Source organism: Amblyomma mixtum, chromosome 1, assembly GCF_055824585.1.
Source record: "Amblyomma mixtum isolate Tamu chromosome 1, ASM5582458v1, whole genome shotgun sequence".
Lineage (NCBI taxonomy): Eukaryota > Metazoa > Arthropoda > Arachnida > Ixodida > Ixodidae > Amblyomma > Amblyomma mixtum.
The window spans coordinates 289,892,658-289,918,515 of record NC_143012.1 but is presented as its reverse complement, the minus strand read 5'-3'; the positions used below and the strand labels follow the sequence as shown (position 1 = coordinate 289,918,515).

The 25,858-nt window shown below is 44.3% G+C and overlaps 2 protein-coding genes across 2 annotated transcripts in view; both read right to left on the bottom strand.

Annotated features, from left to right (window-relative positions):
- Window positions 1-23,969, bottom strand: LOC149372003 (cytochrome P450 3A14-like). The gene is made up of 14 exons (XM_089566369.1): window positions 23,712-23,969; window positions 19,969-20,065; window positions 18,792-18,844; window positions 18,548-18,644; window positions 17,623-17,748; window positions 16,427-16,664; window positions 11,990-12,120; window positions 11,298-11,385; window positions 9,683-9,752; window positions 8,976-9,084; window positions 7,525-7,616; window positions 4,945-5,085; window positions 2,416-2,578; window positions 1-912 (listed from the first exon to the last, which is right to left on the bottom strand). Exons 1-14 carry the CDS (start codon window positions 23,768-23,770, stop codon window positions 823-825), a joined length of 1,554 nt encoding a protein of 517 aa, XP_089422495.1. The 5' UTR covers window positions 23,771-23,969; the 3' UTR covers window positions 1-822.
- The window catches only part of LOC149372002 (cytochrome P450 3A14-like), a 48,597-nt gene continuing 42,744 nt past the window's right edge, over window positions 20,006-25,858 (bottom strand). The window contains exon 16 of the mRNA XM_089566365.1: window positions 20,006-20,065. The gene's annotated coding sequence lies outside the window, so the exon portion shown is untranslated. The remainder of the gene's footprint in view (window positions 20,066-25,858) is intronic.

Here is a 25,858-nt window from a genome sequence, read left to right as displayed (position 1 = left end):
TATCTTTCTTGGAGAAAGAAATAATGCAGCTCCATTTAATAAATATTTAGCTGCCAATTCTGACGTGCGTACGCAATCGGGCACAATGTGCTCCACTCCGTCTTTTTCATCGTTATGCTCAAATATTTCGTCTCTGCCATGATTTAAGATGTCAAGCGTCTGCTTTCAGTAGGTGACAAGGTCATATTTTTGATCCATATAAAGTTTTCACAACACATCAGAACATATGAAGCACCCAGCTACAAAAGATTTCACATCATGCCAAAAACGGCAACCCATAAAAAGACAACGGGAATATATTCGCGACCTTCCTTTGCGCAAAATATGTTCTCTTCGCAAACTGTCGCTATGAGGCGTTTGAAATCATCACGCACTATTTCCTCGATAACCTGATATTAATAGGAAAACAATGCTAGGGCAAATTCTTCGCCTCAGAATACAAGTCGGAAAAAGATGGACACGAAGATGAGCGTGCTGTATTTCCTGGCGATCGAATTGCCTGAATACTACTCCTCCTGCAAAAAGCAATAGCCGAATGCTTAGGTGTTTGGTGGTAAAGGAGGTGAAACACACATGAGGTGCAATCCCTATTTCAAAGGTGTGGCATATAGAAAAACATTCGTTTGCAATTCGTAGCCCAGATTCGAGCATGCGTGTAATATATTTATCTATATCTGTAACTTAGGTATCAGCTTTCTCCTAGCGGGTCACAGGTTGATTTACCACAGGTTCAATAAAACACTTTTTCCATCGCAATATCTTTGTCCGGTTGTCAGTAAATCAGCGGGGAACTTATAGCAATGAATGGCAGAACCATCTCTGTTAGGTAGATTTGTGGAGCCGGTGGATCTTTATCCAAGGGCCCCTCGCTGGCACTGACAACATGGCGCGTGAGCCCATCTTCATTTCTCCCTGAAAAAAAGGACACAATTAACCAAGTCATTTTTTTTTCGACACGGACAAAACACTCCATGCCTATAATTTTCTGCAGTCAACATTCATCCTCAGTTAAAAGTTATATCTTCCCTCATGACGTCAGACCAAATGAGGCATTCGCGCCCGCTGAGCCCCCAATGTTTTCAGCAAACCCGTGCCGCCTGTGTAACCTTTTTTTAGTGTGTTAGCGCTACGGCGTCCACTGCAGCCAAAACCCTATCTATGAAGTTGATTCGACCTTTCACCTTTGCGGTGGTCGAAATTTCCGGAGCCCTCCACTACGGCGTCTCTCTTTGGGACGTAAAACCCCATAAACTAAACTAAACTAAACTAAACTAAACCTTTGCGAGCGCTGGCTGCGAAAGGAGGAGGAGTACAGCTGAGGCGCGGAGGAGACAATCAGAGGCACGCGCCGTATGTGACCTCACAGGCGGCACAGCCAATCAGAGAGCGTTCGCCCGACACGTGACGCCCCAGGCTGTTGTGCCGCAGCTGCCGCGCAGAGGGTAGAGGAGAATCTCGCTTCGCTTCACATTTTACAGCTAGACGTGTTTGAACACGTTCTTCGGGGTTCTGCTTCTCTGTTCAGCATGGAGGATAAACAGGGGCCGTTCGGGTTATCTGATAGAGTATTGTCGGGCTCAACGACGATATTTTAGGCAGCCGGCAACAAGGCAGAAACTACGCTAAAGTGCTAACGCACGTTAAACCGTGATTGGCCACACCAGACCGTTTGTCAATTCATTGTCAGCGGGAGCTGTTTTTTGGAACAGCTGCCGGCGCCATGCTAAGCGTCAGTAAGCGTGGTAAGGAAGCACGGCCGAATCTGAACGAGAAGCACTCGCGTGTCGCAGCGCACGCTCTCTTAGCTTTTATCACGCTGTGAAAAAATGTTACGCGAAAGGGCAAAAAGCTACAATGCGTCCATATGCAAGAAACCTATCTCTAAGCTTAGCGCATCGCGCGAAATACCGTAATTGTCAGTGTAGTAGTCTTGGCTGTTGCATACAAAAGATCGAAGCTTATCTGTATAGCTTAGGCCAATGGGTTAACAGACGAAGGAACGGATATCCACAGCCTTTCGAGTTAAACTGACACTTATGAGGGCTTGATAGAGCGTAGACGTTTTTCGAAGCAGCAAATTTATGAGCAAATATTTTTGTGGCCTTCTCTCGGAGCCAGGCCTCAGCTTCCCTGAAGTAATAACCTGCGTCTGACAGCCCATTTATTTGCTCATGAATATAAATGAGGAGCGTCCGTTGTAAAAAAGCTCTTTTTTGTACATTCCTCCTTTAGTATCTCCCCTGTTCAAGGCATCAGAGACAGCTGCTACTAACCGGTGGCATAATGTGAGTTTCGCAAATTGTGACTCTACCGGTCGCTCTGACGTGACAAAGAATCCGTTTTATTTTATTTTTTTTGTAGTCATGGAAGTGAGGCCCCTTTTCCCGGTGTGCATACCAGGCTTCTGGCACTCACCAGTTGAGAAGGACCAAGCTCCAGGCGATATTTCTGGAGCAATCTCGCCACTGTGTATTTCGCCTGCAGCACTGCGATCCTTTGGCCGACGCAGTTTCGTGGGCCAACGCCGAAAGGCACGAATGCCATCTTCTTTATACTAGCTTCGTTTTCAGGAGCGAATCTGCAAAGTAAAGTGATTTTAGATAATTCCTAGGTCACTAATGACCACTCGGCCGGATTCTTCGTCTTAGTAAAAATCGACTCCCTGGCTGTTTCAAGGCATGTTAACATTCGTCCGGCAGCAAAGTATGGTTGTCGATGGAGTATATATTGCGTGTTGTTTCTAATAAACCTTCAGTTGATGGTCAGCGCCGGTTCTGTTGTCTTCTTCTTTCTTTGTCCCTCGTCTCAGCGCTGTTTTTTTCCCAGCAGTATGTACCAACTAGGTCAACTCTCCGTTTTATCAAAGCATGAATTTATGGCTCAGAACCAAGAGGAAAATTATCCGGGTCAGTTTTTACATTGCATAAAATTAGAATCGCAATAGACGGGATATAGAAGAAGATACACACCAGCGCTGGTATCTTCTTTGGCTATCTCCCATCTTTTGCGATCTTATTTTGAGAGCTGAGAAAATTATATTTAAAATTTTGCTCGCACTCGATTCAAACTCATGACGTCCGCACCGAAAATTGTTTTCTTCACTGTCTAGAATTGTTAGTAATTAGCAATGGTACGATGCCGGCGTGACTGGAAGATAGGAAACAAGCACACACCTCATAACTATCGCCCTATTACAATTACCAAAATCCCCATACGATTCTCGAACATGTCCTTTTTTTCAAGAATAGTTTATTTCTTGGAATTAAGCTCGTTTATTCTTAACGCATAACATGGTTTTCTGTAAGTCATATTCGTGCGAAATGCAACTTGTCCTCTTTACTCACAGTGTGCATGCTATTTTAGATTGTCGTTCCCCTGAAGACTACGTCTTTTTGAACTTCGCCAAGGCCGTTGATAATATTTGTCCCCCGCTTTTGCTACTTAGACAACTCATGATAGGGAGGATACTAACGTACTAAAATGGCTTGCGTGTTTTCTAACGAGACGTTAGGAGTTCGTAGCAGCTAGTGGTACGAACTCACATTTACACCTCATTCTTTCCGGTGTTCCACAAGGTACGGTCCCTGGGCTATTACTTTTCTTGGTATCATTAATGACTGGCCTTATTCTGTTACATCTTATGTGCACTTATTTGCAGACGATTGTGTCCATCTTCGTGAAATAATAACCGATGACGACATACACGCAATTCAAACTGATGTTAACAATATTTCCTTTTGGTGCCAATAATGGCAAAGGGCAATAAGCGTTGACAAGGGCAAATTCGTGCGCGTATGAAGGTCTTCTAGCAACTTCCCTACATAACACCTTAACAGCATCGGTCTCAAATCATTTGTGTTATGCAAGTACCTAGGCATTCATAACCCTTCTAATCTTAGCTGGAAAACTCTGGTGAAAGTTGCCATCAACAGGCTATCCGCATGCTAGGGTACTTGAAACGAAACTTTCACTCAGCCCCTGCAGACGCCAAGCGTCTCTTTTCTAAAACAATAGTATGCTCAACAGTTGCGCAAACAATAGTTCAGTACGCTTCTTCAGTTTGGCACCCAGGCACTATTTATCTCATTAGCCAGCTAGAAGTTATTCGAAACAATGCAGCTCGTTTCATCCTCTCTAATCCTCTCTAATATTTTGTTACATGAATTCAAACGTACGCAGTAAGAAATATTGCTCTATACAATACGGGCCTCACCTGTTGCTTACAGGTTACTTGTATGACTGATTGCGTTCTTGCTGTGCATATCTCTATTTTTGTATTCAGCCCACTCCCCTTTGTAATGTTTCTACCCTGAAGGTAATAATAAATACATAAATTATTTACCCGTTTCGAAACCAGACATATATGAAGCAGGCTTCTCGCCTTCTTCTAAAATGCCTTCAGGTCAGTGATGTGACTCAAAATGGTCACAGTAGCCATTGATGTCTATTGTGGTTGTTTTTGTGCGTGGTCCTGTAGTCGTGCTAGGTTACCGATGTGAGTCGAAACACTTGCAATTAATATTTGAACATCGCTATGGTGAAGAAATTGCGGGTAGAATAACTGCAAAGCTAACCCTGCCAGTAGCTACCACAGCTAAACTCAGCTGAACTATATGCATTTTTAACTTACTAAGAGGGTCGAGCTGGAGCGTTCTCTTTTAAAATTACTCTTTGCTGCGTGAATCGCTACTCCCAGCGAAATTTTCGGATTCCAAGAATTGTGCCCTACGGGGAGTTCCGTAAATGCTTTGATCAGAGAGCTCTGCTCTGGAGACACAGCAGTACACACGTCTCTTGTTATTCAATCACAGCTGGATAGCACTGCCTTTAGGTAGCACACGAACACCGTAGTTGTCGTAACGGCTTTATCATACCACAATGGGGGCACCCTTCACGTCGAAGGAAGCCCTAATGCTAGTATTTCTCTGAACGTCAGCTGCTCACCTGTCGGGGTTGAACTCCAAAGGGTTCGGCCAATAACGTGGGTCTCTTTGGATCTGGATCTGCGGCACCATGAAGCACGTTCCGGCCTCGAATTTCAAGCCTTTGTACTCGAAGTTTTCCTTGGCCTGTCGAGTCACAAACCTAAAGTACGCCAAGAGCCAATAAGCAAAGCCTCAAAGAGCTCTCAATGAAAATAATGCTTTTTGGAACAAGCAGCCGCCACGCTGCAGAAAAAGCAGAAAACTATTTACGGAATATTGCCGCAATAGCTGTATCGCACCCATCTGTTGTGAGGATCCTCCGTCTACGCTACACCGCTCGCTTTAGCTTTGATTTTTTAAATTAGATTGCTTAAAACTAGTCGTGACTTTAAAAATACGCGTCTGCTTAGTAATTTCCACAGAGTAGGTGGTCCTTTATCTAGAAAAAAGAACCCAATGTGGCGGTCCTCTGTCCTTTTAAGAAGCTCTAAATCTGATGTAAAAAAAAAACCGGGCGATTTAACATGGTTAGGACAAATGCGAATTAGGAGCTCTAGCACTTCGGTTTTCACTTCGGTTTCGGTGTTCGAATCCTTTGCTCACGGATGGAAGCTGATGAAGACGACGACATCCAATGCAAGCGCGAAAGACTCGTAGTTAAACACGCGAGATGTTAGGCTGCGGCGATGGCGCAGTCTACGAATACCATGCTGAAAAAAAATAAAAGTTGCGATGGCGTAGTGGTCTAAAGCAGCGGCCAGCGAAGCTGGCCTGTTCGCTCCGTGACAGGTTCAAAGCCCACTCGCAGCCACTAAAGTGTGTTTTAGTTCAGTTTAGTTTATTTAAAGTCAAATTCAGCCAGACAGAAAACAGCGAATTCAGGGAGGGGGGTCTTAGTGATGCGGCACTAAAAAACTCACAATCAGCGAATTTAAATGATCAAACAACCAAAAGCTCCATATTCCTACACGGTGGCTTATAATTAATAAGATCCTGTGGGAAAGCCACTTGTGATTTATTGCTAGATTAGCGTGATCTGCTTAATTAGTGTAGCAGAAGTAACAGCAAGTTCATTGCGTCCCTCTTCCTGAAGTCTGTATTAACTAACCGAATTGTATACCTGCTCGTATGCACTTCTAGACCAGCTCAGCAAGATCAACGTGCTTGTTGACAGTCAACAATAATCTTTTACAGATAAACTCAGCTTAAAAGTACAAAACTTCGTAACCACAAAGGAAGTGCGCATAGAGTGCAGCTATAAATTATTATGTTAGAATAAATAGATGACGCCGAAACACACTGTTTACATGTTGCCATGTTCAGCACTAGCCATTCGAATAGCTATTATGGCGTGGGAAATACGGCACAAACAAAATGGTCCTGGGACCGTATTCTATGCGCTGTCCATTTTGCGTTGTCTATTTTCCATTGTCTGTCCATTCTCCGCGTTCGTTCGGTCCTTTGTCAGTGGTCAGCAACGCGGCCATTGGGTGGTTGGTGACCGTACCCCACCATTGGCTGCATATCGCAGCTAATGACAGCCAACTGTAAGGTCCGGTCGCCTGCTATTGACAGCGCTAAGATGCACCTCACCATCGGTTGCATATTGTTGCGAAAGCAACACTACGCGAGTCGCCGAGCCATTTCGCGGAGCTGACGAAAGGCCATACTGCGCATGCGCGAGGAGCAGTGACGTCACACAGCGCACAGCTTCCTCGCCGCCGCCGTCGCTGCGTGGGTAACTCTGAGGTGCCGCCGCCGCGCTCGCCAGTTGTGCGTGCGCAGTAGCGGCGCATAGCTAGCGTGCCGGGGCCGCCGTCGCTGCCGCGCGCTCTCCATCGCCTCTCTCTCTCTCCCCGTTACTTTCGCAATCCTCCAGGTTTAACCAGAGCTAAACCACTTTAGATACAGTTTCAGCCAATATTGAGGTCCGGTACCAACCACAAAACGACCAAATCGCTTGCCATAGACGCTTCAAAGCTGCGGGTATATCTTAGGGACCACTGACAGAGTAATATGGACTCAAAATAAACAACGAAAAATTACCAGCTTATAAAATACGGCCCCTGGTCCCGCCTTTCTTGCATCGTCGTTTCAAGCACTATTTAGTATGTTTTGCGAACTAATCACTTTTTACGTCGCTCCTTTCTGGGTGAAACTCGTAGCCAGAAAACCTGGACAAGCGCATTTTTCAAAGGGAAGTTGCTCTGAACGCTGTTTTCTTTATATATAGTACATTTTCACTGTAATACTCAATATATCTGTTAACCTCCCCTCGGCAGGCTTTTAATTTTTTTCTTAGCTATTAGCGTTTTCTATCGTCAAAAACGTTCCTCGTTGTTTTTTTCTTTATGGCATTCACTACTCGATGCAAGCGACGGACAAGCTGAAAAGAAAGATTTTGCTACTGATCAGAAGAATCGACCATTGTCTTCGTTAACACTACCTTACAATAGTCCCCTGCTGCCTCAAAATTGAAATTGATGTTTAAGGATCTTGGACTTGTATAAGCTGTTTCTATTCGGCGACCATCACCTCACATTGTATACTTTTTTGGCGGCCTTTTAATTTATGAGTAGAATCCCTCAGCCAAACTCACGTGATTCCAGGAGGGTAAAGCCGATATGTCTCGTTCATGACTTGCTCCAAATAACTGAGCTTCTTTACTACCGTCTCGTAATCCAATTCTCCCTAGGCGATAGATGAAAAATATTCTTGTCTGAAACTTGTCTGAAAGTAAGTATTCATTCTACAATCGATAAAAACATACGCAAGAGATTGCTCTTCTTTTCTTCAGAGATCTATACTCGAGCAACGAGTAAATGAGTATTCATTGAAGCGCATGGCAGTTACGTGTTCCACAAAAACTTATTACATCCATCACCAGTAGTATGCGGTTTTCTAAACTTTTTCAAAACTTTTTTTTAGATTAGCAAGTAAGGTCAAACATGTCTGAAGAAAGAAAAGTGAAGAAAGCTATGAAGTCAAAGAAGTGACCAAGCATCTTATTTGTTTGCATGGTGATGACCACGTGGTTCGCACTGTACCCAGAATTCTTCTGCAGCCACTATAATTTTACAGGTTTAACAAAAAAAAAATGTCATAAGGTGCTGTGTGCGAGTGCGTATTAGTTGATAATCCTCGTCATAAAAAAAATTTAGTTGATTTTCTTTTCATAGTTGTCGTCATTTCATAAAACAGCACAATTTGCATTGAGCATTCCAAAACAGAGAACGTTATGTTGGTTTAATATTTGTGTATGTATAGCGGAAATATTGTGCTAGACACTGAAGTGCCCTCTTCCCCACCCTCTCCCCCCTCCCCACCCAAAAAAAAAGAAAAAGTAGCTCCCACAAATCTTTTCAACGATGCAAAATCTCTACGTCTGCGTTGTGCGATACAACAGCTGTAATTGATTATCAGCGCTTAGAAAGGAACGGTCTTGCTGTGGCATACACCCGCTTTTGAAACACGTTAGATTCTTGCACGCATTGGGTGCTTGTAGCTTTGTACCGCAGAATCAAACAAAGTTTAGCGTAGTAAAGCGCCAGTACTGAAGGGTAACGGGGGATGTGTAATCACCGCATAAATTGAAACCGCTCGTGGGGCATCGAGAGTCTTTCGAGGGCGAAGCTCGGTCGAATTACATTCTCTCTTCACCCTCTCAAGAATTTTTAACACAGTCCACAAATAGACTAAGTATTGCCTAGTGACACTTTTTAAAGGACTTTACGACTCCATTGGATAAGGGCGTACACGGAGGCCCTGGCCTACATAGTGCACCAAATTAAAATTGAGCAAACTGTAGCATTTACCAAAGTATGAATCTATAGATCACTCAAGCTGGGGATTTCCTTTTATGGTCAGTGCATTTATTTCACAAATTTTTAGCAGCTTTCCATATTTTCAATGGTTGACAAAATAAAAAGAGGCATATTACTGAACGCAGTTGCAAACATCTATAATATGTACTGTGGACACTATGCATTTGTAAACCCCGTCACATCTTAAAAAAAACTTACACGAAAAATGCCCAGCCTCTTTACTTACATCTCTGGAGACGCAATCCTCAATTTCTTGCCGCACCTTTTCTTGGATCTCGGGGTACTTGGCAAGAGTGAAGGTTAGGTAACTGAGCGATGTCGCTACTGTTTCGTATCTGTATTAAAATGTAAACAAACTTGTTGCTCATGAAAGCTGTTTTGTGCTGCTGGCGATAATAAACGATAAGAAAGGATGCCTTGTTTCAGACATCCTCATGTCACCGCGCTCGAACATTAACTTCAGTTTTATGATTTGTATGTTGAATTTCGAAATTTCGGCTCTGCGTTTACGCATTTACATCTGCCAATCGACATTTCAGCCCGAATTGCAAACCGGTCATTGCGCCTTTTTTTTTACAGGCGCCATCAGCTTTCGCCGGCAGTAGTGTAGTACATTTCATACTCATGCCGCATGATTCTTATTGAATGTATATATTAGTACAGTGCTGAAGCTGCTACGCAATCAAGACACCTTCGATAACGTCCGCGTTTTAATCAGTACTTCCTTTCGTCATTCCAGAAACTAGCTTTTGCATCCACATCATGTCATTGGTAAAGGCATGACTGTGCCAAAGAAAGGAAAGTGGGAGTAACTGAACTTTTTTTGTCATAAGAAAAAGCGAAGTTACCTAGTATACAATGAAGGCACATTGTTTTTAAATCTTTAAAGTATGTGTTTAAAGTTTAAATCTTTAAAGTGTTTGTTTTCCTTACCCAGCAATAAACAGCGTAGCCGCACTGGTTATTACTTCTTCAGTGGTCAGGGCTCTTGCTTTCGCAGTACCTATAAAAAAAGGGCAAAAAAGTTGAATACAGAGACGTAAAAAAATCAAGAGTTCGCACGAAAATAGCCAAGATGATTCGCGCCTGCCGATAGATAATACGATCCTCAGACCTGGAGAGTAAATTTTGTTACCAGGTTTTTTTTCTTTGATATGCATTGGATACGATTGTTTGGGTACCAAAGTGGAATTTAAATAGCTTTTTGCGTGTCGCACTTCTGCACGTGGACTGGGCTTGTCCAGCATCCTTGGACAAAAATTTTGATATTTGAGTATGTAAGGTACTGTTATGGGTATATCGAATGTAATGGTCTATTCCTCCGATGCGAGGCAAAATCTTTTTTCTCAAGTTTTTCCATCATTCGCATCTAACAGTGACGACTGCCATAGAATACCAGTGGGGAGCGTTTATGATAATAGCAAAAAAGGCGAGCCTGCCGAGGGAAGACCGACGAATATGTTGATTATTATAATGAAATTTTAATGAACAAATTGCGTCCCTAAACACATTCTCGTTGAAAAATGTTTTTTCCAGGGTTGTTTGGTGTTAAATGCCCTATTTTCGCGTTTCTTGTTCTTGTGAGTAGCGCCTCCGATTAGTCGGAGAGCGCGATCACAAATACGATACGGAAATGACGTAAATGTGCTCATTTTTTGGAGGCAATTTGAATGTGTAAGAGTTTTTAGACTTTCATTTGCAATTTTCTCACCAATGCAGCCACCTTTCCAAGCAGAAAAAACGTTGGTTGCTTTCCCGAAGAGTAATCTATTCATCTTGCGAGTTGGATATTTCCTTTTGGAGTCTCTTCAAAAGGGATCTACTATTGGTAAAATTCGTGTGAATCTGACTGCATTTTTTACCGACATCCTGCAACGTACACGCACTCTCTCTCACCTTTTCGAGAGCTCATGAAGAGAAGGAAAACTGCACTATTCGGACAATACTCAATAAACAGCAACAAAGCTTGTAAAAAAAGCTGATAACGAGATTATTATTACAATAAACCTCCTTCCATGGCTGCTGCACCTGCTATTTTGTTGTCGAATATATTTGCATAACTTTCCATAACCACGTATGAAGAAAATATGCATGCATTTAGATAACCTCACGAGCTTATTTTTAGTCAGCGAGAAATTAAGCAAGGTCTGACTTAAATATATTTACTATCTGCAAGCAGGCGGATTTTAATAAAATATCGTAGTGTTTTATTGCTCACGACAAATTTTTTATGCCTTTAAATTTAATATCTGTTATTACGTATCACATGCAATGCCCAAGAGTTGGAGCTTTGAGGCTTTCAACTTGAAACTTTTGTTATTAAATCCGCGTTAATGTATATAATACGACAATTACAAACAATGTGCGCGTACATTGGGCCTGTCCGCCATTTTATATCAGTTTATGCGAATTTCTGCCTTCGCTGCTGTTTCCAGTGTCTCGTTTCCATATTTACTATTTTGCAATCTCACAGCTGCTGTAGAAGAAGCTTCTGCGCCTAATCTTACTGCCAGAATATTCCTACCGTAGTGACAGAGTTCATGCTCACCGTTTTCTCCTTGGCCTGCAAGTGCCTCTGTTTCGCTGTCGATGTATTCTGCGTCCAGCAGGTTTTGCAGAATATCAGGTCTTCGAAGCTACGGATTGCAGCAAAAACATCATGAAGTCAAATTTTATAACACACCACACTGTACGAAACTTCAGAAGTTTCTGCACCGGCGTGGAAAATACGAGCGCGACGCAACTCCTTCAGACCAGTGTGGAAGGTCCACACTCGCAGAAGACTTCGCCTAAAGCTCGTACTTTTCACTTGGAAGAAAAAAAAAGTTATAATTTAGAGTAAAAAAATATTCAAAACAGTAGAATTCAATAAACAGCCGTAAGAATAACTTCTCACATGCTTCGCAGTCTGTGCACAGACGGAGGGAAAAACACGTATGCACACACACGAGCGCAAGTGAATATCATCCTCCCTCCGTCTTGTGTTAATCTGCGCAAAGTTTTCTTGAATATGTCGCTACACCACCTGGCCCAACGTTCTGCTCTACTATGCACTGAGTCAGTTTTGAATTTAGATCTTCTACGTTAGCCACTCTTCTGAAGGGTTTATGCCCGGCCTATCCCTAAGACATGGACAGACGCGACATCCTGGAGTCGAAGTAGCGAGGACCGTTATGCTCCAGATTTAGTTTTGCTCTCTGTGTCCCCAATGCACGATGAGATCAACACTGGCGTGCTTACCGAAGGGTCCTTTTTCCTCATTTCAATAATTTTTGCTGTTTGCGCTGTCACTGTGTCGAAAACGAAGTCTCCAATAAGGAGTGAAAACCGGCAGACGAGCTTCATGAGTGGTTCCAAGCTTGTGGTGCTCTCTATAGACAAAGAATATCAATACATATACATTTAGGCAGGTGTGCAATATTAAAAAACTAAAAACTCGTAAGTGTGATTTCTTTTCTATATACTTCGCACTGCTAGCTGCAGCTTCAAGGGGGACAAACAATTCATAGCATGCTCAGTACGGATGCCGCGCATCTAAAGTTTTGCACGATGCCGTTCTTCCTCTCATTCGCTTATTTTGTTCCTAGACCTTGGCGCGACAGCCTTTGAAATATCATGACTCTTTATAGTTCCTCCTCACATCAGTCCACGTGGGACAATGCAGCCTTCAACAACAAGAATGAAGTCTAGTTCCAACCAGTCGCCCATTGACCAGCTGCTTCAAACAAATAAATATTTGATGCCCCTACTGTGAAAATAGTTTCGGTCATTTCATCAATGCCCTAGGCCATCCAGACGAGTTAACGGCACGAAAAAGTTTTAAAACGCACAGCGCAGGACATTGGTGATACGATTCACGAAAAAGTTTACATTCACTTTCCATGGCATTGTTTGAAGAGCGACAGGGAATGCATGTCAATATTTTACTGCGTGCGGACGCTCACATTTTCACTGATGTTTTCAATCACAAGTCTCGCAAGTGGCGTGCAGCTTGCAAAAACAAAGTGCGAATCCTCTCGCGCTGGTCCACCAGCTTTGCCAAGAAGCTCTCAGCCTCTGCACAGCAACGCTAGCACTAAAATGCTGCACGAAAACAAGAAAGTTATGCGTTTTGAGCAAGCAAGGGTTCCTTCTGCCGAACTCTGCAAAAAAGTTGGTGTAAGCTTATTGAAAATGAATCGAAATTTCTCGGCCTGACTGCCATCATGTGCTTAGCTCGCTGTCAACATTCGCTGGGTTCGGCCTCGTATATAAAATCTCCTCTCGGTTTGCGTAGCTAGTTTGTGTGGTATGTTTTTGTTTGTTGGTATTTAGTGTTTTGGTTTTTTTTAAGAGTGTCCTAGCAATTTATCCCCATGTATTGCGTTTCGGTGCTCTCTTGCTAACTTTTAAGAGGCAGTAATTGATAAGTCGATGCGGTGCGGCTACCTCATCTTCAAGCGCTTTTAAGGGATTTGTGCTCTGCAGGAATAATTCATCTGCCTATTAATTCCCCGTTTATAAATTCTATTAACGTGATATCTTAACGGTCTCTTTCTGCGGAAAAGCCAGTGTCGTCGGCGGTGGTGGCGGCGTGGGTGATAGATCCCCATAGAAGCAGGTGGCTGTATCGTATGTGCGACGGCAGCGTGCGCCAGGCCGGCTGAAACGGGCAACTGATAAGCGTTATGAACCGAAGCGCTGCGCTTGCCCCCTCGCCCTACTCTGGGTATAAATACGCGCTGCTCAATAAAGCTGGGCCCCTTTTGCCCCCTGGCATTCGACGTGTCATGACTTCGATACATGGTGTCAGAAGTGGCCGACGTTGACGCCCACTTCGTGGAAAATCTGCACAGACTAAGGAAACAAGCGGCGGGATGGATTTCCTACGGCCACCGGATGCACTTCGCCTCAAAGGGGACATTACAAAGAACTGGCAGTTGTTCAAGCAGAAGTTCGAGTTATTCCTGACGGCGACAGAACCCGCCGAAAAGCCGCGACCAGCAGCAACGAAGACTGCGCTACTGTTGACCACCGCAGGTGAAGAAGCCATTGAGGTATTTAACACTTTCACTTTCTCCGAAGGCGAAAGCAGCAATGACTACGCCACGGTAGTCAAGAAGTTTGACGTGTACTGCGAGGCGCAAAGCAATGAAGTGTACGAGCGCTACTTGTTCAGGAGGCGTGTACAAGAACCAGGTGAACCATTCGAGCACTTTTTGCGGGATTTGAAGACTCAAGCACGGCTCTGTAACTTTGAAGGGTTACTCGATTCAATGGTCAGGGACCAAATTGTTTTTGGCACAAATGACGAGAAAATACGTGAAAAGTTATTAAGAGATAACAAACTGACCCTACAGAAGGCAGAACAGATATGCAAGGCTGCCGAAGCAACAGCAGCACATCAAGAAATGTGGGAACAAGACCATAAGCAAGTAGACAAAGTTCAGAAGATGCGCTCTGCCCCTCGTCGGGAGCCGCAGTCCTACAACTGCCAAAGGTGCGCACGGACACACGCACCGCGGAGCTGTCCTGCCTTTGGGCGTACGTGTCACAACTGTCATGGAAGAAACCACTTTGCCGTCTGTTGTAAAGCAAAGCAACAAATCCGCGAGCTCACAGGAGCCGAGGAGGAATTCGACGTACTGGATGTGGCTTTGCGCAGCAAGGTCAGGGAGCGCGACTGGCTTGTTCAAGCAAACGTTGGCAACTGGTCGGTGAGCCTGAAAGTTGACACCGGTTCGCAAGCCAATATTCTACCCCTCAGTGTCTTGAGCTATTCCTTGTGCAGTGAGCTGATCCTGTGCTTACAAACTTCCCTTAGTTCGTTGTTCTTTCTTATAGAAGAAGAAAGATGTATCGTATGTGCGACGGGCAGCGTGCGCCAGGCCGGCTGAAACGGGCAACTGATAAGCGTTATGAACCGAAGCGCTGCGCTTGCCCCCTCGCCCTACTCTGGGTATAAATACGCGCTGCTCAATAAAGCTGGGCCCCTTTTGCCCCCTGGCATTCGACGTGTCATGACTTCGATACAGTGGCCCATCTGCCACTTAAGTCACCTTGGGACGTTATCGCACCCTGCCCGCCGTGGCAGGTCGCAACCTGCCTAACGTATTGGGAACAAACTGTCCACCAGGGTAGGTGGCCGTTAATTATTGGTCACGAGGCATGCTCGGGCAGAACAACTTGGGTCATATAAGTCCCACCGCTGCTTATGTTTGAAACAGTTACCTATTGAGGCAGTGGCGCATTGCTCAACCGCTGCACCACTGCACCAGGGGGGGTGAGGACTCCCAGCGATCTAGGAATATAAAGTAGAGAATGACCAATTCCGCATCTACGGCACGACCGCCTTAACGCTATCCCGTCATACTCTTAAGGCGGAGTTTACCGTATTTTCCGGTGTATAAGACGCACCCTTGTATAAGACGCACCTGCCATATATGCAAGCTGTCACTGAAAAAGTTCGTATATAAGACGCACCCGTGTATAAGACGCACCCCAGTTTACCCAGTTAGGTTAGTGAGGCTTAATTAAACACGCTTGCGCGACTATCGCGAAATGCACCGTACCTGTGAGCAATTCTTAAGCAACGCTAAGTGATCGAAAAAGGCAACACTCACGCCATACCCGTCCACGTTTTAGCAAAAAAACGAAAGAAAAAACGATACAGCTCCCCATATGTCCATAACAACATTTTATTTCTACTTGAAACCTTCGAAGTCTTCATCTTCAGATGCGCTATCAAAAGGTTCACCCATTTCTGGAAGCAACTCGGCTGAAACATGCACTACGTACACGGAGCAAAAAAAGTTGCAAAGGGTGACTAAAAAAGAACGCCGGCTTGTCTTGACAATGGCGAGAAGCGCGATTGTCACCATCTTTTGGCGCTTCTCATTACTTTTGCTTGGGGCCTCCGAAACAGCCGCGCGTTTGTGATCCCGGAAGTCGTCATCCCAGCCGTTTCATGATAAAGATCACCTCGAATGTCGCGCACGGCGGTCCCGGTATTGAAGTATTAACCGTGTTACAACCGCGTTATTGGTAGTGATATATTTTAGGTGAAAAAAGCTTGAGCATGAACCGGAGTAATCGATGAACTCGCAAAAAAAAAGATGAAAAATTCGCATATAAGACGCACCCTTGTATAGGACGCACCAGCAAGATTTTCGAAAAAAAGCCGCGTCTTATACACCGGAAAATACGGTAATTGTCCCCATCCCGTTTTTGTAGCTACTATTAGCACAAGAACGTCCACTCAAAAACCAAGACAAATCAGTAAAAAATAAGTCTTCTTTTAACACACGACTTAACCCAATCTTTATTTTGTCTGTATGTTATGCGTACTGATTTGGCACAACTTTACCGCGAATTCGCAGAAAAGTATCAATCGTATTTAGATACAAATACGCCAGCATGTCTGGCTGCAAAGTGAGCTTTTAGAGCTTGTCACTCTATGAATAGTTTATTAACCGTCACTTCTCGTGCACATTACGGAACATTACATGTACAAAACAAAATAGTGGCCATTCATTACATTCGCACGCGTAACAATTGTTGAGCTGGGCGTTCTTAACACGCTTGCTGCTGGACGGCAGATTTGCATGGTTCCCAACGCAGCCTGCGAAAACCTGCAATGACATTTGTTGCCATTCTAATTATTGCTATTATACTCCTAAAACGAAAAGCCCCGCTTACGTGCGATCATGTGGAAAGGCCCGGTCATCAGTTTGCTACAGGTTGTCCGGGTCATGTCGAAGAGCGGGTGTTCGGGCTGCCCCTGGAAGCGCTCGTCGATGCCGAAGCAGCCGCGTGCTACGAAGTCCATGGACAGCTGCTCGTACTTGCGCATCATCTGAACTTCCTCACCGGTGTCGGCGCACTTCTCTAGAGACTTCAGCAGGAAGTTGACGTCTTCTTCGAAATACGGCATCATCTAAGCATCAGGGAGCGAAGAATGAAGGGTATCAAAGTCACCACTCACTTCTTCATTTTGTTTTTTTTTTTTTTTTGCTCACGCTGGTCGCATATGAATTCCTTGAGCAAGATTCGTAGAGGAATACCTAATTCACTTTCTACCATTTTAAATTCGACTCCATCGGAAGCTTGAAGACTGTCGCAACACTAAATGGTGTTTATGCAGGAACACAGCTAGACACAAGCACTTAAAAACACTTTGAAATGGAATCTCTAAACATCAGGAAATTAATACTTTTCTTGTCTTTAATCCTGGATTTGTTTCTTTCCTTTCAGCACCAAGTATCATCTGAGACCGCTAGTGCAGCATTTTCAAGAAGCTAACTTCGCAAGCAAATATTAATTATTTACCCTCTAAAGACTGCAGCCGCTAGTGCGCGCAAGTATTCGTGTCCCATTATTTTCATGCCTCTAAGCAGCGTTCCCACTGTTTTCAGTGCGGCTGGAGGTCTTCAAGCTTAAATGTCACTTCAACTGGTCTGCGTACAGCCATAGTTAGACGATGCGGATACGAGCGTTGACCTCACAGAATTTTTGCACAGGACATGAGAAATATACTTTATTGCTGTCGGCGACCACATCGGCATCGGCCGTACTCCCAAAGTTGGAGCCACACGTCTACACACAGATGTCTTGAGTAATGTGCACGGAAAGGCCATTTAAATGATAGCGTACTTAAATCAATCAATAACACTTTAAAGACAAAGCTGCTCGTATACCATTTGGTTCATTCATCTCTCAGTTTGACTGATGAATGGTTTTCTCATCTGCAGCAAACCATCAGATGCTTCGAGGGCCATAGTCATCGTCGCGAGTAGCTTAGTTTAGCCCTTTGCTCAGATCTCTTGAGTCATCTTTATAAACGGAAGCGTGCATCAAGCAGTTCACGACGCAGTTTAACTGTAAATTTTTCTCACCTGTTTTAGTTTGGTTGCACTAAAACCGTAGGCGACCGAATTTCGAATGCTTTTCCACATCGAGCCCTTCGCGTGTATGATAGACTTGCCGAGGTATGGATGCATCTGATCAGTCATCATCGTTAGCTGAAAACAAGATAAATTCCTCATTACTTACAGAAAAAAAAAGGTGCTGCCATTTGTGGATTGTTATCAGCAATGTTCACAACGGGAGATACATTTATATACGACAGACAATAGATAGAACGTAAGTCATGCAACTTTGCCCGTCCAGTATAACAGGAATGGCGATAAAAATTAGCTGCCTAAAAGCTACTTTGTATTAAAATCGCAGATTGCTTTGCCTAAGCTAGTGCTCAAGCGATTCGTGGTGATCGGATAAGATAAAGAAAGCCAAATGGACCACTTGACTCAAAATTGTTAAAGTAGTTAACTTATAAGCAACGAGCAACATTTTTAAAGGTCATTAAATATTTTTCCTTCCTGGTTGCTGCTACAAAGACAAAAACCTCAAATGTCCAGCGAGACAGACTGCATTTCTTTAACAAGTTTCGGGGCTTCTCTTTGCTTCCTCTTCTGAACTTCAATCCTCAGGATACGGGAGTTATGAAGCACTATTTTCAAACCCCTGTTTTTGCCATCCTTTCATGTTTATATGCTCAAAAGAATCAATTTTAGTAATAACAGGAAAAGCTAGCTTGTTGTGAAGTAATCCTTTCTGGATTCTTCCCCTTTCGATCGTTGTCACTGGTGGTTCCTTCTCATGCATGACAGCGAGTGGCATCAGAGGGAGATTTTCCTTACCATCGGTTAAGTCACAGGCAGCACCGACAAGTGAAAAAATGGCAGTGAATGGGCAAATTAATTGTTACACATTGCGGCCGCACATTGCGTTAACATGTCCTTTTATAATGGTAATACTTACTCCTCGGTTCATGAAGTTCTGAAATTTTCGCACGTAAACGAGCTCTATCAGCTCTAAGTCTTGGGTTACGACGAACGGAACGTCTCCATTGAAGAACCTGCGCAGCAACAGAAACCCCGGTCAGCAACAAACCGAAACACAGAATATTTTAAGCAAGCACGGCAGACGTACACCTTCCATTGCTTTTGCTAAGCTGTTCTTTGTACCGCTAGAACAAAGAATCTAGAGACACCTAAAAACTCACCCAAACATGTCACCATACTTTTTTATCCACCCGCCGATCGCCTCGTACAGGTGCTGTAGAAAACAGGATAAATGTTAAAGCATGCCCTTTAGGTTAACGGTGGCGGAAAAAAGAGTGCGCTTAGAGCGGTATAATGACAGAGCCAGATTTTTTGTCGAGGTTAATAGGGTTTATTCATTCTTGCTATGCAGATATTGAAATTCCTCCAAGTTTCTAGGATCAGTAATTTATTCTAATCTCCTGTTTGCTATTATTCGTATCTGAGACCAAAGGCTCTGATCAAACACGTGAGAAAAAAAATACGATGCAGACACTCAAGACTGCTTATGGCGGGGAATGCGGAAGCAATCCTGTAGTTGGGTGCATTCTTTACGCGCAATGTTTCCACCTGCATTAAAGTGGCTGCATGTAAGACACCATCCGGAACGGTGTACGACGAACGGTTCTGTAGCAATTTTGGTACGAAATTCTAGGGAGGCATACAATTGAAGGTGGATATGTCGTCACTTTGAATCCTTGTCGCAAGCTTGCTTCCAACTTGACTAGCATATGCAAGCTGCACGCGACGAGAAATCGTATGACTCCACCAGGAGTGCTGGGCGGCCAACGGTTGCGTTACAAATTTCGTTACGAATGTCGGGAAAATTGGCGCCACATGCAGATAGACCAGTGCGCGAATATATATATACAGGCAAACGACAAGTATAGGATTGTCTGAATTCGCGGTGCTCGGCTTTCTGTGTGCGTCCTACGGCTGCTTGATGACTTCGACCCACTTTTCTTGCCATCGCTGGGATTTTCTGTACCATCTGCGAGTGCACACACACGCACGCCCACATAAGCCGCCGGCTTTTCTCGTAATGAGACTAGCAATGTTTTCGCTTTAATAACTAATTTGCCACGCAATGTGTTTCTCGTTCACATGGTGGATGAGCCTGCGGTTTCCTTTTCAGTCTGTTTAATTTGAGATGGAAAAGATAGCAAAATAAAAAAGAGACCGCTCACACCAGATCTCATTTGTACTCTGACCGAAGAAAAACTCATTTACCACGCAACGCATTTTTCAGTCGCAGGATTGATGAGCCTGCGGGTTCGCTTTCAGTCTGTTTAACTTATGATGGAAAAGAAAGCGAAATAATGAGAGACCGGTTAAAACAAATCCCCTTTTTGCTCTGACCGAGGAATGGTACTCCATGAGGTTCCCCCATAGCAGGTTCGGCTTCGGGCCAGGAATGCCGAGCCTCTTGAAGTACGAAAAATGTCGCCAGCGCCACCTGGAACACAATGGAAGGGGAGAAAAAAAGAGTTCTGGTAAAGCTGACTAAGCGGTGACTCAGTAAAACCGGAAGAGCTCCACAGGGCCCTAAACTTGAAGAGACTTTTGTAGATGCAACACCCTAGTCGTACTCTTGTAATCGGCCGCACTGGGTGCCTCTTATCGTTGTGGATATTATAGGCAACCTGCAGTGGCATGGCGGCCAATTGTTCAGACGCATGTCTATAAACTGCTGCCGTCAGCCGCTTGGACGACGACAAACACGAGATCATACTCGACGTTCAAGAAAAAACATTTTACATCTAAGCTTATCGGCTTAGTGCAGCAATCAGAGAAAGCTGATTGGCATAAGCGGCCAAGAGGTGTGGAGTGGCAGGCCCATTTTCACGATTCACAGAACAACGCCCGATTGGGCGTCTCACAGGCCCGTTCTGGCGTCTATACGCTCACGCGCATACTCACCCTTTTCGAGCGAGAGCTCTAGTACATGCAAAAGTCTATTTCCGTGTCTGTGCGATTTTTGACTTCGACTGAACTTGATAAGCCACTTAGCAACAGCCAGAAGTCAAACGTGATACATCCAACCATAATGGGCCGTATTCGACACGATAGCTACTTCCAAACTTAGCCCAGGTCAATCAAAAAATCTGACCACCCTCAGTCACGAATGTATTAAATGCTACTGGGGTTGAGTTGTAGGTATCTGGTCTGCTCTAGTTCTCTCAGCAAGTCTTCAAGCATGCATCGCAACCCATTAAAGCGACCTTGCGCTTCACTTATTCTAGACTAGCACTTAAGCGTGTATGTGAAACATGTAATCGTTTGACAAGAATTCTCACAGGATATTTCAGCAACTGATGAAAATGCAGGTAGACATATGAGACTAAGCGACAGGTTTAGAGCAATGACTCCATTCTTCATGATTGAAATATTATGCCTTCCTTTGCTGAGGTTATAAACTAGCTTGTGTGGCCGGGCATACTCCGTCATAACCTTCCCTTGCCCTCTTCTGTGTTTATGCATCCATCCCGTTACACAAGAAATCAGTGCTGCACAAGAAACTGCTGCTTTAACCTTCCGATTATCAATAACGTTTATCGTAAAAGGATCATCATATATGCTGCTGCCAAAATTTGGAACAAGTTTCTAGTAAACTTATAAACAGGTCACATTTTTATCGTCGAACTATAACATTCTACCGATGTGACCAGTATGAGAAGCCGTTATGAAGCAGTGTTGCTCCATGTGCACTTCCATTGTATCTTTTTTAGAGCGAAGCTCTTTGACACCCGTTTCTCCGTTTCGCGGCGTCGCCGTCGCCGTTGTAACCAGCAGTGAGTTGTTGTTGTGACTGAGAGAAGGATGAAAAGGAAATTGCACGGGCCTGCCTACTGGCTCAAGCCGAGCCACCACCGCTGCCTCGTGCAGATAGAGGAGAGTCAAAATATCAGAGGAAAGAGAAAAAGGAAAGAAAAGACGCGCGTCGCAGCAACAACTGCGTCCGCCGGAACGGACGCTCCTCAAAAAAGAGATAAGCAGCCGAAGCCGCGCTCGCCGAAGCGAGAACAGATACACACCTTAGTGGCGCTTTAAGCTGTGATACCAATGGAGCGGGAGCTTGGAAAGCAAAGGAAAGGCGCATAACTGCCCTCTTGGAACAGTGGACACCTCAATAGTGTTTTAAGCTACGTGGCGGTAGGGACAGATGTGCGCTGCATGCGTCGGCATTGACAGCGCTGTGCAGTTTTAACGAAAGGAAGTGCGCATAACGCTCCCTGGATCAGTGGCCTCCTGAATCGCGCTTATAGGTACGTGGGCTGATGAGAGAGAGAGAGAGAGATGTGGGCTTGCAGGCATTGACAACGTTGTGTCAGAAACGCGGCGCTGAAGCCATAGGCCGTCGGCGTTCATTGTGTTCGTTGGCGCTGACAACGGTTTACACTCCGATCAATTTAATGAAAGAAAGTGAGCATAACTGGCTCCCTGGGTGAGCGGACGCCAGAATCGCGCTTATAGGTTCGTCGGGTGATGAGAGAGATGTGGGCTGTATGCGTTAGCGCTGACAACGGTCAGCGATCTCTAGCGATCATCATTAACTGCCACCTGGCAGGGTGGCAGGGTGGGGGGGGGCTCTAATGTACATATAAAGACAAACAGGAATTCCTTACTACTTATGCGGGAGAACATCCCGTTGCTCTCGCTCGTAACGCCTTCATGGCTGTAACAACCTCGCGAAATGCACAGACCTCGTCTTTGAGAACCAGGCACTGGTGCAGCAAGTCGAACATATATCCGTCTATTTCTCCGACCACAAAGCTTCCTTCGTGACAATCAAGAACTGTTAGTGGAGTGTTTCTCGATGAAGGAATATGTGTGAAAAATAACAAGTTGTCTGTAATTGTACATACATGCCTTGCTCGAATTCTTCGCCTCAGTCTATAGAAAAGCTTAAACTGCGCTAAAATTTCGCATTAAGAGGTAACGTAATCATCGGCAATTTTCACTGCATCCATAACATTGTACAATTTCTCGCGAAAAACAATGTTTTTCTGAGTTTCTCTCGCTTATTTTTTTTCTGTACCTGTTGCACGGGCCCATGTCTAGCCGAGAAGTCTATGGGCCTAGATCATTCACATGTGTGTTTTTCTGACTGCGTCCAGCGAAATAAAATTTAATTTGAAATCTCGACGGTCTTCAATTTCTTTGGATACAAGCAAATGATTTCAGGGGAAGAAATTCTTCATCTTTGTTTATGTACCTAAACAAAACAACGCAATAAATAAGTCCTTACGTGCTGATGGCTTAAATAAATGGTGAAATATCTTTTCTAGCATCAATGGCTGGGTAAAACATTTATCTATTGTAGGCTTTTAGCACACTTTTGTTAATTTATTGTGAAGTTATTGGTCTATTTGGTTTTTGTTTTCTGTGCACAAATTTCTAGAATGGTGCTTCCCTGTCTGGCAGCTCAAAATTTCACGTCACCATTCAGTGATTGTTAGAATCTCGTTGAGAACTAATTACGTCATTCCATGACCGTTGTTCTAGTGCCCTATTTTTTCAATTAACTGATTATGCCTACCCGGCTGGGCAGTTCAGGAAAATAAGCGTTTAAGGTGGCATTCAAAGAGTGATATTCTAACTTATGATTGCAACACCCGAACTATCAGCAGTCATTTCGCAGAGCATGCAGCAACATCGGTTCAAGTATCGCAGCAACGTTTGTACCAGCGCATGTATTCTTTTACCCCAATGTCGTTTGCCTCATCAATAAATCTATTAACCTTTTCATGAATTTCTTTTTACCTTATACCCTTACCGCATCCTTATCATGGCAATAAAAAAGAACTGAATAGAACCGCTCTGTCTGTTTAACTGCTACCCTTCTGCAATTATGGTAATAATTTTTTATAACGGCCAGCACAAGTGTGCACTTCCTGCATATCACGACCCTCTGTTGCTGTTTTCAATATCAGGCCTGTAATATACACTGCTCATTCAATGTTAACTCTGAGGATTCCCAAATCTAGCAAGCACTCATTCATTTTCTAAACCATGGCGGAACGCCAGAGAAGAAGTTAAAGACGTCGCGCTCCCGGACACGTAAAAATTAAATTTTAATATCGTTGAGAATGGATGCTTACGTGAACAACACCACCAGGACCAGAACGATGAGAAGCAACAAAACCACTGTAGCCGACATGGTTGCCTCAGCGCAGTATAGCAGACTGAGAAGACGATGCAGTCTGGATAGGCGGTTATACTATACTCATTGCAGCTGGATTGCGGTTGCATTTCAGGTGAACGAACTAAAAGTATATGCGTCACGCGCTTCCACGGATGTCAGGTGAGACGTTTGACGTCCGTTTCTATCCATTCTCTACCAAAGGGCGTTCAACTCAGGCCTACGCAGCTGCTCTAATACTGAGGGAAGAAAAAGGTTTACCTGCCCATGATGATGATGAAAACATTGTAATTGCTAATAAAACTGGTGGCCTGTTTCCCCATGCGGGGAGTCCATCGGATCATGCTGTAACTTCTGTGTTCGGTCAGCTCCTGCTTGACTTTCGAGTCTGAGCTGGACAGCATTTTCTCTCACCCCTCAATCGTCTGTTCTTTTAGCCTGTCCATTTCTGTGTTTTTTGGCAGGCCCATATGATGTCGTATAGGCCCGCCTCTATGCCACCGTGTGCGCATTGTGGCCCAGTCTTCTGGGTAGATTGCGTGAGGTCGTTTGGGGGCTTGAGTAAGAGTGTGTTTGTATTCTTAGTAGTATTTCCAGTTCCTTGTGCAATTCTTCATCTGGTGGAGAGTATTCCGTTCTCTCTAGCCTACGGTAAAGTAGGATTTCTAAATATGCGGTCAGCATCTTTAAGTGGTTGTGCTCGTCCGTGTGTTGGGGTGCACGCGGTAGGAGTGCTCGTGCTGCGGCGTGTGCGCCCTCGTTCTCTACGGACGGATGCGCTAGTGTTCGTACGAAGTCTGCTTGTTTTTGACGCGATAGCGGTAAGGTGCTCGTGTCGCAGAAAATCCGGCGTCGGCGTTGTTGACCGTGGGCGAAAAATCCACGAAAAATCATAAGACAAGCCATCTAGGAGGCAGGTGAGCCACCTAGGTCACGTAACCTCGAGGCGTCATCCCAACCTGGCCAACGGATTGTGAGCAAACTGCCTATGCCATGGCAGGTAGCAGTTAAACTATTGATTAGTCTCTAAAGGTCGCTCGGCAAGAGCAGCCTGGTTCACACAATCCCCACCGGTGGCAGCGCCTGCCATTGCAGAGAAGTGGCGCATCGCTTGGAGCCGTGAATGGTATGAGGACTCCAATGATCTATGAATGTTAAGCATAAAATGACTAATTCTGCCCACATGGGCATCAGCTGATTAAGCTATCGTGTCATACTCTTCGGACAGAGCTTATGTTTCCCAATTTTTTCAGCTCCCTTTATGTCCTTCAGGATCCTAACTGGCGCCTGCCCTATCCTGCCCTTATGTTGCTCCTGCCTGCTTCTTGCGAATCAGTTATTATATTCGTTTCTTTGTGTGGTGTTCTTTCTGTGTGGTCTTCCCATTGCACTTTTGTAGTAAAAGCTCCACATCTGACTTGCCGCGTTGAAATCTCCTACTATGATTTGTGGAGCCTTTCCCGGATTGTTTAGTGCTTCGAATTTGGCATCCTTGCTGTTCGATGTACTATACCCTACACTTAGAATAAAGGCACTTCTACTGTTTTTGTTTCCGGGTATGATTTCATCAAAGGAGGTATTCATCTCGTCGTCTTCGAGATCATGCTCTGATGCTAAACATTATGCATGCCCCTTTCTCCTTGTGGTGTGTCTTTTGTCCGGTGATCCTGACTTTCTTGTTTGTCCGTTGCAGAGCCATTATGTCTTTCTCTCTCTCTCCGCCTCTGTGTATTGCTATAATACTGCTTGTTTTTGTTTGAAGCCTCTGCTATTCTATTGTCATATTGATAGTTTCTTCCTCATCTGGTCTGCGTTCTCACTATCCTTCATGAATTTCTATTTCTTTAATCTTAACCTGCCTTTTTGCTGTCCAGTCCTTCTCGCCGACCGTTTTGCACTTTCTGGCGTGGTGTAATCAGTTACGTTATTTCGACTTAATATTATGAGTGCATTTACCTCTCGTTGCTCCAGTTGAATGTTCTGTTGTTGTTTCATTGTTTGTTACAGCTGTTGCTGCCAATGTTGCATCTGTTCCTACATTTGCTGCTTTTTTTTGTTGCACCTGGTGTTTTTGTTGCGCCTTTAATTGCATTATGTGTTGCATAC